Source organism: Cynara cardunculus (assembly GCF_001531365.2).
Source record: "Cynara cardunculus var. scolymus isolate 2C chromosome LG 1, CcrdV1, whole genome shotgun sequence".
NCBI lineage: Eukaryota > Viridiplantae > Streptophyta > Magnoliopsida > Asterales > Asteraceae > Cynara > Cynara cardunculus.
Window position 1 is genome coordinate 16347844 of NC_037528.1, and position 14767 is coordinate 16362610.

Genomic DNA, 14767 nt, shown 5'->3' on the forward strand with positions numbered 1-14767 from the left:
GCTTATCCGGTAAGAACGATGATAATGATGGAGAGTCTTACCCGGGTAAGCACTTACTAGATAAATTGTTGCATGGGATACGTTTTGATCAGCTACAATCTTACCCGGTAAATTAAATTTTAGTGTTGACTTATAACAGTAAGCACTTACCGGATAAGCATTTAGGTAAACAGCCTCCTAACAAAATAATAAATAAAGGTAATTTAGATTGAACGGAATCTGACACAATAGATTTACGATTGTTTTAAGGTCGTTATCAAACTAAACATACAATGCACCAGTATGATAAAACTGATAATGACACGTAAATAAAAAGACAAAACTAATATCATCACTAGAGATTTGAAGAATCTTGATCAATTGTTTATTCATGAAATTGTCAACATATTTTTTTGGTTCGAGTGCTTTGATGTCAAAATTAAATAGTTGTTTTAGTGTTGTTTTGCAATTAGATACTAATGGCGGCTCATTATTGTTTTTATATGTTACTTTGGTTTTTAACTTTATCTGGTAAATACTATACTTACTGATATCGCTTATTTTATTAATTGAGTATGATAAGTATCAAAAATCTTATTCGGTAAGAGACATAACAAGGATCCAGAGTCTTACCTGATAAATGAGAAAAAAATATTTTTACCTGGTAAAGAGTTACCGAGTTTAAAACACCTACCAACAATCCATTTTGATGAATATCATATCAGTAGTTGCTATAGAAATTTTAATGTAGTCTTGCACAATTTTTTAAACAAACCTTACATGTAACGCTTTTGATTTAATTACTTCCTGAAAACAGTTTCTTCTATGGTACTAGATAAACCAGATAAATTTCACATCGCTCGCATCTAATGATAACTAAGCGCACATGATGCTTGGAAGACATAAAAAGTCTCAATGACTTCACTATTGATGATCAACCGAAAACTCTCTTACTCTTTTAAAAAACTATAAAATAAAATCTAAAGGGATATGGAAACGAACGAAAGATGGATCAAGTTCGAGTTTTATACTTTATAATCGAGATGTATTTTATTGTATTACACATATACATTTCTAGTTTCTTTAATTGTGTTTTATAAATTAGTTTTTATTTAATAACATGATAATTCATTCATTGTATGATTTATGAAGTTGCCTAAAGAAATAATTAATGGGCCAAATTTATATATATATATATATATATATATATGTGTGTGTGTTTTTTTTTACGAGAACAATAATTAAATAAAAGAATATGAAAACAGACAAATCAAGTATAAAATCATATGTGATTTTACATTAAGCATCAACAAAAAGGTGTACGAGCACCAAAGTTGCATGAATTACATGTGATTTTATATATGATTTTAGCGTAAAATCACATGTGATTCGACCATTTTCTTGTTCTCTTATTTAGTTATTGTTTTCTATGAACTTGACTATATATGTAAGTTTGGAATAAAGAATACGCTCAAAATATTCTATTTGGTATTAAAAATGAATCAAATGATATAACAAGTTGGAAATGAATTATTGTTTACATTATTTTGATTCAGAAAATGATATGATCGTTGAGACTGTCTTATAGATTAAATAGTCATAATATACTGCCTCGAATCCAAAGACCAAAGTGTATGGGAGCATCTCCAAAATCTCCAACAAGTATACTATAAATTTTCTAAAACATAGCTGTTGTAGCTCTTTTTAAATTTAGAAAATTCTACATTCTTTCTTTCTATTTAAACATATATATTAATATAGCTGTTGTAGCATAAAAATTCCTAAATCTCTATTTTAATATCTATCATCTTTAAAAAATTGGGCCAAACCCAAAAACCATTTTAGACATGGCAGGCCCGTTCCTGACATTTTATGGGCCCTGGGCGAACGTAAAAACATGACCCACTGTAAGAAACAAGATTTGTAGCAACGACTTTTGTCGTCGATGAAAGTCCATTTATCATCAGAAATAGTATATACCAACATGTCATCGTTATAGCCTATGGTGGAAATATGTCATCGCTAAAAGACGCATCGTCAAAACTCACTTTTCTTGTACTGACTATCGGTAAAATTCAATAAGTGTCTTTCATTAGTATAAAATTGAGTACAAGAAATGCTAACAATTTACTGAGAAAAAAAATCTTATTTATCTTACTATAGATATATAAGAGAGTACTCAATTTTTTTTTTATTAACATGGATATCCAACCCGTTATGCGAGCCGACTAATCTCAGGACAACCACCTGCTTTGAAGGTATCCCGGAGTCACTGTATTTGAACCTCCGTGGCCACAAGGGGATTTTTGTTCTTTCTTGGATTTGAACCTGGGACCTCTAGGTACTTTTGACCTTTGGAGTCAAGCTCAAACCAATAAGGCACCGCCGTTGTGGTTACTTAAATTTACGTACTTCTTATTAGGTAATTTGAAACCAGGAGTATATAAAAAACTATGGTTGATAATTTTTTATAAAAAGTGAGAATTTTTCTAGTTCATAACAAGAAATATGTGTTATTTTGATTAAGAAAACGAGAATTTGTATGAATGGAGTAATCGTAAGGGTCAATGAGAGATCAATAATAAAGAAGATTATCAAGGTTTTCTAGACAAGTAAACAAATGATGATCAATACGAATATGAAAGAAAAGATGATTCTTTGAAATCTAATAAGAATAAATAATGAATTAAACATATAATATGCAAGCTCAACAAATGATTRTTTGAGTACTTAAATAGAATCTTGTAGTGCGGTGGAATCCCAGTAAAAGATATATAAGTCAAACAATTGATGAAAATATTTAAATTTTATTTTTCTTCTTTTTTTGCTCAACTAAAATAAGATGTTAAGATTATAAGTTTATGAAACATGACATATATAAGAGACATTATTAAATACATCTAGAAGAAAAAAATTATTGATTAGTCACAAAACTATGAAACACATCATAAATTATAAGAACAATAGATTGATTGTCAAACAATAGTAAAATATTTTATGTATAAGCAAAAATATTTAACAATAGTCAACAAAAACAATTAGAACAACATAGCCAAATAACAATAGTCAATAGAAGCAGAAATTGATAAAAATATCCAACAAAAATATATAGCAATAACAAACACATGATCTTAACGTTGAATTGTTGAAGCATGAAAACAGTCAAGCATATAGAGATAACAATAACCAATATCATTGGACCTTGTTGAAGATAAAAAAAAAATTAGAGGGACAATAAACAATAGCATATAATGAATGATCAATTAATTTTTTTATTTTATTTTCCAATATATTTTTGGCCCTTATTATGTACTAATTTTTGTTGCTTCTTATTATATGTTACAATTTTTGAGTTTCTTTATTTCATTAAATTCTTTTAGACTACTATTATATTTTTTTATGAAAAATTTGGGCTCCTGATATTTTTGGGCCCTGGGCATGCGCCCGTGCCGCCCTCCCTCAGGGACGGCCCTGGACATGGGTAATACTATATGCATCACTCTTTATGTCAAAATCAAGTCAAATCATACATTAAAAATATAAAAAACAAATATTGATGTTGATGTATGTAAGAATAAAATTAGTATATAGAGATTCATTTAACCCACCTTCTGGGGTACGTTAAATGCACCCCTATATATTGCTAAAGGATGGACTAATTACACTCCTACCTAGTAATTTCCTCCTTATACGTATGTACATCAAACTCACTTTTTACATTCCAAATGCATTAGTTGATTTGAGTGAATTTAAAATGGTGCATATAGCAATCTCCATAGGAAATTAACCGAAATAACCATTTTTTTCCCTCATGAATTGGTCTTCTAGCCATTCATTTCTATGATTTACCTGAATATCACTACCTCCGCAAGTAACACCTCCCTCACTTGCAGACCTAGCTAAAAGAAAAGAAAAAAAACAGATTTAAACTAGGTCCGCAATTGTGACGGTCAGTTTCGCAATTAGGGAGGCACCACATACTAACCTGGATTGAATTTGATTTTTTTTTTGTCTTTTAGTTATGTTCGTAAGTGGAGGAGGTGTCACTTATGGAGATGGTGATATTTGAGTAAATCAGGGAGATGAATGGTTGAGATACCAATTTCTGTGAAAAGAATGACTATTTTGACCAATTTCCTTACTAAAATGTACCCTACCTACTAATTCCTGTTTTACACACATCAACATCTATGTTTATTTTTACATTTCCAATACATGATTTGACCTGATTTTTATTTTTGACATAAATGCAACCTTGTTTATTAATGAAATCTCCAACCCAATCACTAAAAATAGTGGACCCAACTACAAGAGTGGTGTCTGATTGGTTTGAGCTTGACTCCAAAGGTCAAAAGTAACAGGAGGTACCAGATTCAAATCCAAGGAGGAATAAAAATCACCTTGTGCCCACGGAGGTTCAAATGTGGTGACTCCGGGCTATCTGCAAAGCAGATGGTCACCCTGGGATTAGTCGGCTCGAATAGCGGATTAGATATCCAGGTTAATCAAAAAAAGAAAAAAATAGTAGACCCCTTCAACACTAAAAAAACTCCAACTCCAACCATACAATAAAAAAACATTAATACTAATTATTAAAGACACTAAAAAAACTCAACTCCAACAACACAATAAAAAAAACACTAAAAACATTGATATTAGTTATTAAAGTCACTAAAAAAACCTAACTCCAACCATACAATAAGAAAACAACAAAAACATTAATATTAATATTTTATTTTTTAGTGTGTGGTTGGAGTTGAGTTTTTTTAATGTTCAAATGACTCATCATTTTCAGTATTTATAGTATTATTTTAGTGTTTCGCCAACCCAACCACTAAAAACATGTCAAATTTGAGACGTTAATTTAAACATATATAAAAAAACATAATTAATTTAATTATGTATTTATTTTATTCTTTTTATTTAAATATGATTACTTTAATTATATTAATAAATAAAACTGATCAAATATGAAACATTTATTAAAATTGATTAAATACGAAAAATCTCTGAAAAAACAGGTCGTGTAGTTATGACCAAAACCTCAAAAAAATGAAAATCTCCCAAAAACCTTTTTAAAAGCACATAGTGAATATTATAAGAACAAAGTTTTTGTATCTTTTCTTACCACATTATATTCATGTCATTAAATTAAAATTTTATATAAAACTCCATAATTAAATACTTACATAAAACTCCATAATAATAGTTCTTATAAAAAACTTATTTTGGTGTGGTATCGGTAATAAGAAGTTTTTAATGTTTGGATGGAAAAAGAAAGAAAATGTTTATCCCAGTTTGGCACCGGTAATAAAGGGTTTCTAATAAGTTAATAAGTTATTTCCTTTTAACTTATTCTGATGTGGTACTGATAATAAGGAGTTTTTAGTGTTTGGATGAGAAAAGAAAATGATATCTCATCTATTTTATCAACTTATCCGATATGGTACCGCTACAAGCTAATCCAAACACTTTTTATAAAACTCTAGTTTACCACCAAGTTGTTTTAATTGTAAGAAGTGTTGTAAAGAATTTGGTGATGGTTGAAGCAACTTAATTGTAAGCAAGTGTCAAATCAACTCGCAGAACATTTTTGAAGGACGGAGATGGTAAGAGCAAAAATCGAACACGCAACGATCACAGTTGTTGCCTGTTGGATTTCGCCTGAAATGAAGTTGATTTGAACACCGTCGGTTTGGTGGTCCCGTCCACCGCCGTTAATGGTTATGGAACCCATTCGTCCTTGTTCCACCCAATCTCTCTCTATAAATCTCTCCTGAAATACACTCATCCTCCTTTACCACATTCACGGTGGCTTCAATCGTCGGAGATCCTCATAATGCCGGAAATCTTACAGATCTTACACCAATCTCCACCCTCACGCCATCAAATGCCTCCTCACCTTCAACGAGGTCTAGTAAACGTTGAATCTCAGTTTAACTGGTTGATTGATTCCGCTTTTCCCTCTCCTGGTATCTTTGACGTAACCGATCATTTTCAGTGGAGTGAGTTCGACGGAAGTCCTTTCACGGACTTGTCGAGTTCGTCCATTGATGAATTATCGAAGGTAACCGCCATCAATGATCAGAATCAGAGCGCGAAGAAGAGAAAACTCGAGGTTTGTCGATGCATTATTATTTCAATGATTCTTCGATAATAGATTCAAATTAGGTTCCACCGATCGGACTAGATTATGAATGCTAAACCACATGTTTGAACAATTGCTTATTGGTTGCAGAATTGTAGGTGAAAACCAGATTTTTTTTCTCAATTCTATACATCAATCAACGCTATGAACACATCTGGTGCAAAAACAATTCATTTTTCATCTCAGTTTTATCTTGTTTTTTGAGTGTGGCTCCAACAATTCAATTGGAATTATGTTGCAAAGCAAAGTTGATAGAATGAGCTGATATTTCAATAACACGACATTATTCAATAACTTTTCCATTTAAAGGTAATAAAACCCATTCTCATCATCCGTTCTTCCATATTTTCATTCAGATCTTTATTCTGAGAACATCTCTGATCGAAAGTTTTAAGTGGCTAGAATTTTTATATTTTTGGATATAAGAAACTTGGTTTTTACCGCCAACTAAAATTGCATTTTATTATTTTATATATTTTTAACTTACCCACAAAAGATGTTCTTATAATTAACAACCATTATAGAATTTTATATAGAGGTTTGTAACGGAAATTGATCAAAATTGATAATTTTTTCAATCAAATTCCTTCCGGTAAAACTTATTTTCAGATTAAAAAAGGTAGAAAAAATTCTTTATGCAGACGGGGATCCTTATGCAAATATGCGTAAAGATATTTTGTCTTTTTTATTTAATCTGAAAAGCGAGTTTGTGCAAATGGATAAAGCATGTGAGTGAAGTCCGGCTAAAATAGGAATTTCATTGAAAAAATGACTAAAAAGTGAATTTGGTTGGGAAGATCGACTATTTTGATCAAGGGTTGAGTTACGGGGAGAAAAAAGTAAGAATCAATCTCCACCCTTGGATTAATCTTAGAAAATCAACACTAATGCAGTGGACTAAGATACACTGGATTAATTCTCATGATAAATAGGATTAAAAGTGATCAAAAGTCCAGATTTTTTATTATGTTTTTCAACTTTTAAGTGTTATTTTCACACGATCCTTATCTTTTGGTTAAATTTGCTGCTTTTTAATTTAACGAGTTTTCAATAACGTGGTAAAAAAAGACGGCTTGTTACAAGTGGGCGGCTGCTCTAGTTAACCAACGGTCTCGTAAGAGGTACCATCTGCATCATTCTTGACATTTTATGCCGAATAAAATACATGTACTTGAAGAATGTCATGTGTTTGACATCATTATAAATTTTTTTTATTGAAAATTCCAAAGGTATTTTAAGAGAAAAAGTTAAAAATGTCAATATTCTTCGATTTTTGTTATTTAGTTTGATAAGTCTCTTTCAACCCAACGTTATTTAATAGTAAAAAAAACATAAGGGGCCGTTTACAAAAAACTTACTCGATAAATGTTTACCGGTAAAATTCAACACTATTACTTATTTATCGGATAAGATTTTAATCCACCAAAACGGTATCATATGTAATAATTTACCTGATAAGCTCTTACCGTGGTAAGACTCTTGTTCCCTGTCTCGCTCTTACCGTGGTAAGACTCTTGTTCCCTGTCTCGCTCTTACCAGATAAGATTCTTGGTCCTTGTCATATTCACCCGGTAAGGTAATATGACTTGATAAACGCTTACTTGGATAAGCATTTGGTAAACGACCCCTAACATTACCTAAATGTTAAAAAAAATACAATCATTTTTTACTTAGATCGTCTCTAAGACAATTTTCATTTTGTACATAAGTTTGTGTTTTTGATGTTTTGTTTTAGTTTGATGTCGTCGAAGTGAAGGCTGAAAAGCACATAGATGAACTTGAAGGTGATTCAAAACCAAAGATCGATCCAAAGGCCGATTACATTCATGTTAGAGCTCGTCGTGGACAGGCCACTGATAGCCACAGCTTAGCCGAAAGAGTCGGTTACTTACCAGATCTTTCCTTCCTTCATTCTTACTTGCTATTTCATCCAGACATGATCATTATTTTTTTAATATTTACTTTAGGCACGAAGGGAGAAAATAAAAAAGAAAATGCAAGATTTGCAAGATTTGGTGCCAGGGTGCAACAAAATCACCAACAAGGCTGCCATTCTTGATGAAATCATTACTTATGTTCAATGCCTTCAAAGGGAAGTTGAGGTACTTCTTATTTGTTTTTCTATAAGAAAATATTATTGATTCAATCTATAACAATTGTCGCCACCGAGTTTATCAGAGTTGATATCTTACAGTAATTTGTTGGGATTAGTCGGGATATAGCCTGAGACACCCTTCCAAAAATAAAATAAAAAAAGAACCAATATCTACTTATTTATTTAGAACTTTTTGTCTACCATCTGTTTTCAGTTTCTAACCATGAAACTTGCTGCTTCAACTACAAGTGTGGACTTCAACTCATTGCCTGAACAGGTAAGTAAACATTACATCTTTAATCCCCCTCAATTCATACCAATTTATAGTGATGATGCCAACTATAATAACAAACTTGTTTTTGAACTATTATATTATGCAATCAAGTTTCCTGCTTATATCGCAAACTTTCAGCAGCAGCCAGACGCCAGTGGCGGTGAACTCAGCTTGCCAGCATGAAGGTCGAGGCAAGATTAGGAGGAGCTAGTAATAGCGTAGGCCGTTATGTTGAAAAGCATAGGAATTTCGGTAAATGGACCAAATACCCTGTTTTTTTATTACCAGGCTATGTTCATCATTTGGAGAGTTCGGTACTTCATCCATCCTTCTTTCTCATGGTTTCCTCAAACATTGTTTCATGATTTATTGCAACAACTTCTGTTTTCTTGTGTGTGAATGTTACTGGAGGCAAAAGGATGGCGAGGTACAGAAATCTAGGGTTTGGGTTAGATAATTTATGTTACACTTTGATGGTATTGTTGACTTTCTTCAATCTGCAGCATTAATTTGAACTAAATAAATCACTCACCATTTGGTTATATACCATCAATGGATCTTGATTATATGTCCTAAACATGCTTTTGGTGTTAATTTGCTGGCCGTTAGTTTGTTTCTTTTCGGCATCAGGTGCTATCTAAATGAGCTTTCTTGTCGTGTAACCAAAACCTGCAATCGAGGTAAGACATCCAAAGGCTAAAACTAAGTCACCAAGCTGTGGTTGAGTGGTGAAATACAAATTGACCTCTAATTTCCAAGCTATATAACACATTTAACGCGAAGAGATAAATTGAAAGAGTTTAAATAACAAAACACATGTTTGTCATAACTACAATTGCTACAAGGAGAAACTACTCATCTCGCAGCTAACATATTATCAGCATTAGACAATTTTGTGTGTGGAGTGAGTGACTACGCAAAGATAAGACTGACCTGATAACTCACAATGAGACTCATGTCATTCGCATGCTGGTTTTGTGTCGAAACTGCTAAGGCAGATAGCAAAGGCTTGGTATGCAGATAGTGGGTATCGATAATCCATTGTGAAAATGTCTTGTCCAATCTTCCCAAATTGTAGAATCACTTTATTTTGGTCTGCAGCCGGCACATTTTGAGAAGGATCAACAGAAGCTACGAGCTGAAAATTCTTCACAGAAGCCACTGTAACACGGCCTTTGAAATTCAGACACCAACATTGTAATTGTTCATGCCATCTCGGGGATTTGTTGATAAGGACCAAAGAGTCCTTGCAGATGGTGTCGGATATAGATTTCCCTTTCATAGAAGGTGATGAAAGGGGAAGTATCTCTTCGGAGGACTGTGGGAAAGATTTTGGAGTTGGAGCAGTGCCCCCTTCTTGGATTGAGGAGATGGGTATATAATGCATGGAACAGTTCATTCTTCTAGGACCTCGTGTACGTAGTACATTGAGCTCATACGACATAGTGGCTATGTTGTAGTTACATGCGGGGAGTCGAGGAGATACTTGCTTTGTATGGAATCTTCGACTTGAACGGCTATGATTAGCTTGAAAGGCTTCATCACTTGGAGGTTGGCTATCATACATGGTGAATTTGGTTCCAAGAAAATTAGACCTGTTAAAAAAAAAGAAAAGATTTTGGTGGAATATGTAAAATACCTGTCAATAGGCAAATAAAAAGTCTTGCAGACCCAAACCAATGTCATAAATTTGTTTGCAATGATGATAACGAGAGAAGTGGTAATTTTGACAGAAAATTATGCAAAATTCATGATACAGAGGAAGTGCAAGATACACGTTTATTGATTCTTTTAGTAGCGAAAACTTGCCTCAGTTTGCCAACGTAAGTAGAGCTTGCTCTTGAAAAATCATCTGCAACCAAAGAAATCAAGAATTCTGTACTTGTTGCCCTTCGAGTCTTTTTGGCTGCCAACAATAACTTATCACTCTCGTCTTCAGCTGTCAATCAAGCAAACTTATTAGAGGAAAGAGTTTAAAAATAAGAAACAGGGCCGAAAGACTAAGATGTAATTTGTGAACAAACAATCTTGTTATGGAAGTAACTTACAATGCACAGATGCACCCAGATCTATGTGACTGATTTCTTCATGGAGGTTTTACATTGGAATAAGAGAGTAACAGAAACGGCTAATGACTAGTTAAACTGCGTCAAGTAGCAAAGATGAACAAAATGGCAAGCTACAAACAGATTACAGTCTTGTTTGTGGGCTTTGCATAGGAGTAAAAAAACCACACCATTATGTTGGATAAGAGACCTAATTTGGACCAAACCAATGCATGATTTCGTGGAATTCTTGACTGTTAGGAAGACAATTGCATGTCCAATTTATTACTGTCTCAATTCCTATTAGAAAAGGAATTAGAACATCTTTTAAACTTACTACTAGAATAAACAAACATAATAAGAAAGACAATGGATATGGTCTTATATGAGTATTGTCTGCATGATTTCGTGTGTGATTATTGATCATAACCAATCATTCATGAAACAGAACATGTTAAGGTGAAATCATATATAAATAAACCAAACGAACTCGGTATATCCCACAAAGATATGGGGTTGATACGGGTCTGGGAAGGGTAAGATGTAAGCATACATAAATCTTGAGCAAATTATTTGTTTGGAAAACAAGGCATGATCACTTACATGGAGTCAGCCCAAAGTACAAACGGAAAGTGGAAGTTGCTCGATCTCTTTTTATGTAGCACTGAATTGGAGAATCACGAGGACCCGGCTATTTTAGGAGATAAAAGGATAAAATATTAAGCAGCATAAACAGTAACAGAGCAACTTTGGTGTCTAATTAGGAACCAAATTCCAAAATCTAACCTGCTTCAACGAGATAGGAAATGTTAACCTTCCACATTCTTCAGGAGTCTTCACAATCTCTTTAGTAATATCCCTCCATGGCTTACAAACTGATGCACAATAGACGACAACAGTTCTGGCCGGCCAAGACGTCTCACTCTCTTCAACCCTACGAATTATATCCAAAAGCAGTTCAGGAGGCAAGTGTGCCCACTGGCCTTCGCTTATCGATTCCGATGGAGCTACATCAGGAGCAATATGCGATCGAGTACAGTTTCGCCAGTGTTTCCCTTCAATTCCTCTTCTTGACATGTTACCAATCGCATCCCCCAGCTCGCGCACAATGTTTTTGAATGACATCTTGATGATATATCATGCCAATCTCAAGTCCTCCCTTCAAAATTTCAGAAACAAACTAATCAAAACTGAAGTATCGGCAAATCTAAACCAAAATCCCTTTGCAAAAATTTGTAAAATTAGAGGTCTTCGTGATTTTTGGAAGCATTTTTAACATGTAGATTCGAGTTCATCCCTTCAGTTACACAAACCGAAAGAAAAATCTGAATCATACAGAATACGAACTCAAGAAACTTAAGTAGTAGCAAACCTAAGGCAAAAACCCTAGAAAGGAATTGGTAAAGTTTTTAGGATGCAACTGATAGATCTGAGGTCATGACTTTAGTTAAAGCGGACTTTGAATCCTATTAGGTGTGAACTCAGAAAACTTGCCATATTTTACACCATTTTACTTGGAGTAAGTTACATTTTCGTCCCTGTTGTTTCTTTGGAATTACAAGTTTCTTCCTTGTACTTTTAAAATTATCATTTTTCTCTCTAGTTTGTAACTTTTTTGCTGCCGAAAGCAATGTATTAAGACTAGAGGAACGAAAAAACAATAAACTATAAACTACAGGGATGAAAATTATAATTTCAAAAACACAATTTACATCAAACCATAGGGACCAAAACCGTAGTTTACTCTTTTATATAATTGTTCTTTTGACCAAACTTCCACAAAAAAACAAAAATATTTTGAAATTAATTGCTTTGAATTAATCTCGTCATACAAACTGCACAGAGAAATAATAATAAATACGTTATCATGAACTCAACATGAGATTTCAAAATGCAATAAACTCACAGTAATATGAACAAAGCTCAACTGAAGTGAAATGACAGGAAGTGCATATCTTTGAATCGATCAGATTTGATTACACATGATTCAAGAAGATAATTTAGTTTGGTCCATAGAAATGAGTTTTAGATCGAAGAAATTGCAAAAAATCAAGAACTTTGTGTCGATGATTTTTGGGTGTTAGGGTTAGAGCCACTGAGTAGATATCCTTGTTGCCATATCGTCCTTCGATCATATCATCGCCTCCAAATTCACCGTAGTAGTCTTCGCCATGGTCTGACGAGCTCTCTCAGATGAAGAGAAACAACTCCTTCAATCAAGCGCTCAAAATCCTCAAGCGGTTAAAAATACTAATACTTATCTTCCAAATCCTATACCCCACCAGTGATCCACCATTCTATATAAAATGGTAAGAAAGAAAGGTTAGCTAACTTTTTCATTAATGATATTTATGTTAAATCCTATGAAAAATAATAAAATAACTATTATAATATTTAATTTAAGCTTTATTGAAAAGTTACTAAAACAACTACATAAGGTTCAAAAAGTTCTTCTCAAACAGGTTAATAAAATTCAATTTAAAGCATTTAACATTTCAATATTATATTTGTATATAAACATATATTTTTATATATCATGAAATATATTTTACACAACTAGTCTCATTAATTACAACAACTATATTACAAAGTTGCTACTAAATTTTTCTACAAAATCTCTACACAATACTTGAATACATAACAAGTATTCAGATACAAAATAAGAATATGTTAGCCCAAAATCCCATGCAAACATATTTATAACAATTTACAATTTTTCATTTCCCTTATCTTATGATTGAGTGCGACATGTAATGCTTATTTTCAAAATACAAAATGAGGGTTAGACCTTGAGATATATGAGAAATCTCTTTAATGTTATTACGGGTGAATAATCACCAAATCACATTTACGAACTCATGTTTGTAATAATAAAAATTATACATCGTTTTGATACAACGAACATCATTTATCGCATCAAAATAGCCAAATAACTTGATAAACACATTCTGAGTAAACTTCTCGCATCATATAGCTGATTATAAAATTTTCTCGTATCACATGGATGAGACAACCCCATTTCCTCGCAACACACTGGTGCGAGGACCTTAACTCATCTCATCATACTAGTGCGATAAACCTTTCTTGTTGCATCAATAGAATGCGATAAAACAACTTGTCATATCACAAGGATGCGATAAAACTCACTCCTCACATCATATAGATGCGATAACAACTTTTTATTGCATCAATAGAATACAATAATTTTAAGTCATCTCATCACATAGATGCGACAACTTCAAGTCATCGCATCATAAGGATGCGATAACAATGAATGTTTGATCAAAACCCATATTTTATAACTCATGATTTTGCCCCCCTTATCCTAGTATACACATCTACTTGATATGTCACTCATATAACCAATATACACTCATTCTTGATATACCACTCTTATTACCACTCATGATATAAACATATCAAAGTTCACAATTATGCCAAATATAACATCCCAAAACAGTTTTGTAAACATCTCTACCTATAAAAAACCATACGGTTCTACATCTAATTTCCAAATAAGAAAAATTTGTAAAATTAAACTCACCTTATGATCACAAGAGATGACGATTGAAACAACTACAAGTATTTAGTTTAATCACATAATCAACTTCTTGTTTTACTCTTCCTTTGGCTTCTGTTTTCTTCATACAAAAAAGCAAACACACAGAAAACTTTTTCACCAACTTAACAATACCCATGAGATATTAAGAATATCTCATATTAAAACCAATTAAACCATTGAGGCGGTGGTGGAAATTGCTTTTTAAATTTAACTAGGCATATAAACACATCAAGCCCTTCAACTTACCAAATAACCCGGTTATCATATTATCCCCTCCTCAAAATAATTTCGTTCCGGAATTCAATCAATCAAACAACTGAGGATATTTTGATCTTATTTCTGATTTCAATTCTCATGTAGCTTCTGAACCTTATGAAAACGCCACAGTACTTTCAGTAGACTGATTTCTTTATTTTTTAAAAGTCTTGTCTTCCGTTCAGTGATGGCCACAGGGGTTTCCACATAATTCAACTTACTATCAATTTGTACCTCGGGTAGTGGTACTGCTAAATTTGGATCGGCTAAACACTTTGGCAAGCTAGAGACATGAAAAGTGTTGTGAATAGCGTTGAGTTCCTCAGACAACTTCAACTAATATGTTATTGAACTAATCCGCTTACAAATTATGAACGGCCCAATGTACCTCGGACTAAGCTTACCTCTT

At 32.9% G+C, this 14767-nt stretch overlaps 2 protein-coding genes across 5 annotated transcripts; one reads left to right on the forward strand and one right to left on the reverse strand.

The window, feature by feature from the left end:
- The first annotated feature begins 5536 nt into the window (after positions 1–5536).
- LOC112516875 (transcription factor bHLH62-like) lies at positions 5537–8888 on the forward strand. Of its 2 annotated transcripts, none has more exons than XM_025124117.1 (5): positions 5537–6097; positions 7863–8006; positions 8095–8229; positions 8437–8499; positions 8635–8888. In XM_025124117.1, exons 1-5 carry the CDS (start codon positions 5819–5821, stop codon positions 8677–8679), a joined length of 666 nt encoding a protein of 221 aa, XP_024979885.1. In that variant the 5' UTR covers positions 5537–5818; the 3' UTR covers positions 8680–8888. The 2 variants fall into 2 exon arrangements, with proteins under 2 accessions (XP_024979885.1, XP_024979894.1); XM_025124126.1 differs by having other exon boundaries at positions 8638–8888.
- Positions 8889–9238: 350 nt separating this feature from the next.
- On the reverse strand, positions 9239–12015 carry LOC112515284 (tubby-like F-box protein 5). 3 transcript variants are annotated; one of them, XM_025122005.1, is made up of 5 exons: positions 11914–12015; positions 11328–11700; positions 11145–11232; positions 10306–10435; positions 9239–10091 (listed from the first exon to the last, which is right to left on the reverse strand). In XM_025122005.1, the coding sequence occupies exons 2-5, from the start codon at positions 11664–11666 to the stop codon at positions 9455–9457; spliced, it is 1194 nt and encodes a 397-aa protein (XP_024977773.1). In that variant the 5' UTR covers positions 11667–11700; positions 11914–12015; the 3' UTR covers positions 9239–9454. The 3 variants fall into 3 exon arrangements, with proteins under 3 accessions (XP_024977773.1, XP_024977789.1, XP_024977781.1); XM_025122021.1 differs by having other exon boundaries at positions 11145–11205; positions 11914–11980; XM_025122013.1 differs by having other exon boundaries at positions 11328–11957.
- Positions 12016–14767: the final 2752 nt, after the last annotated feature.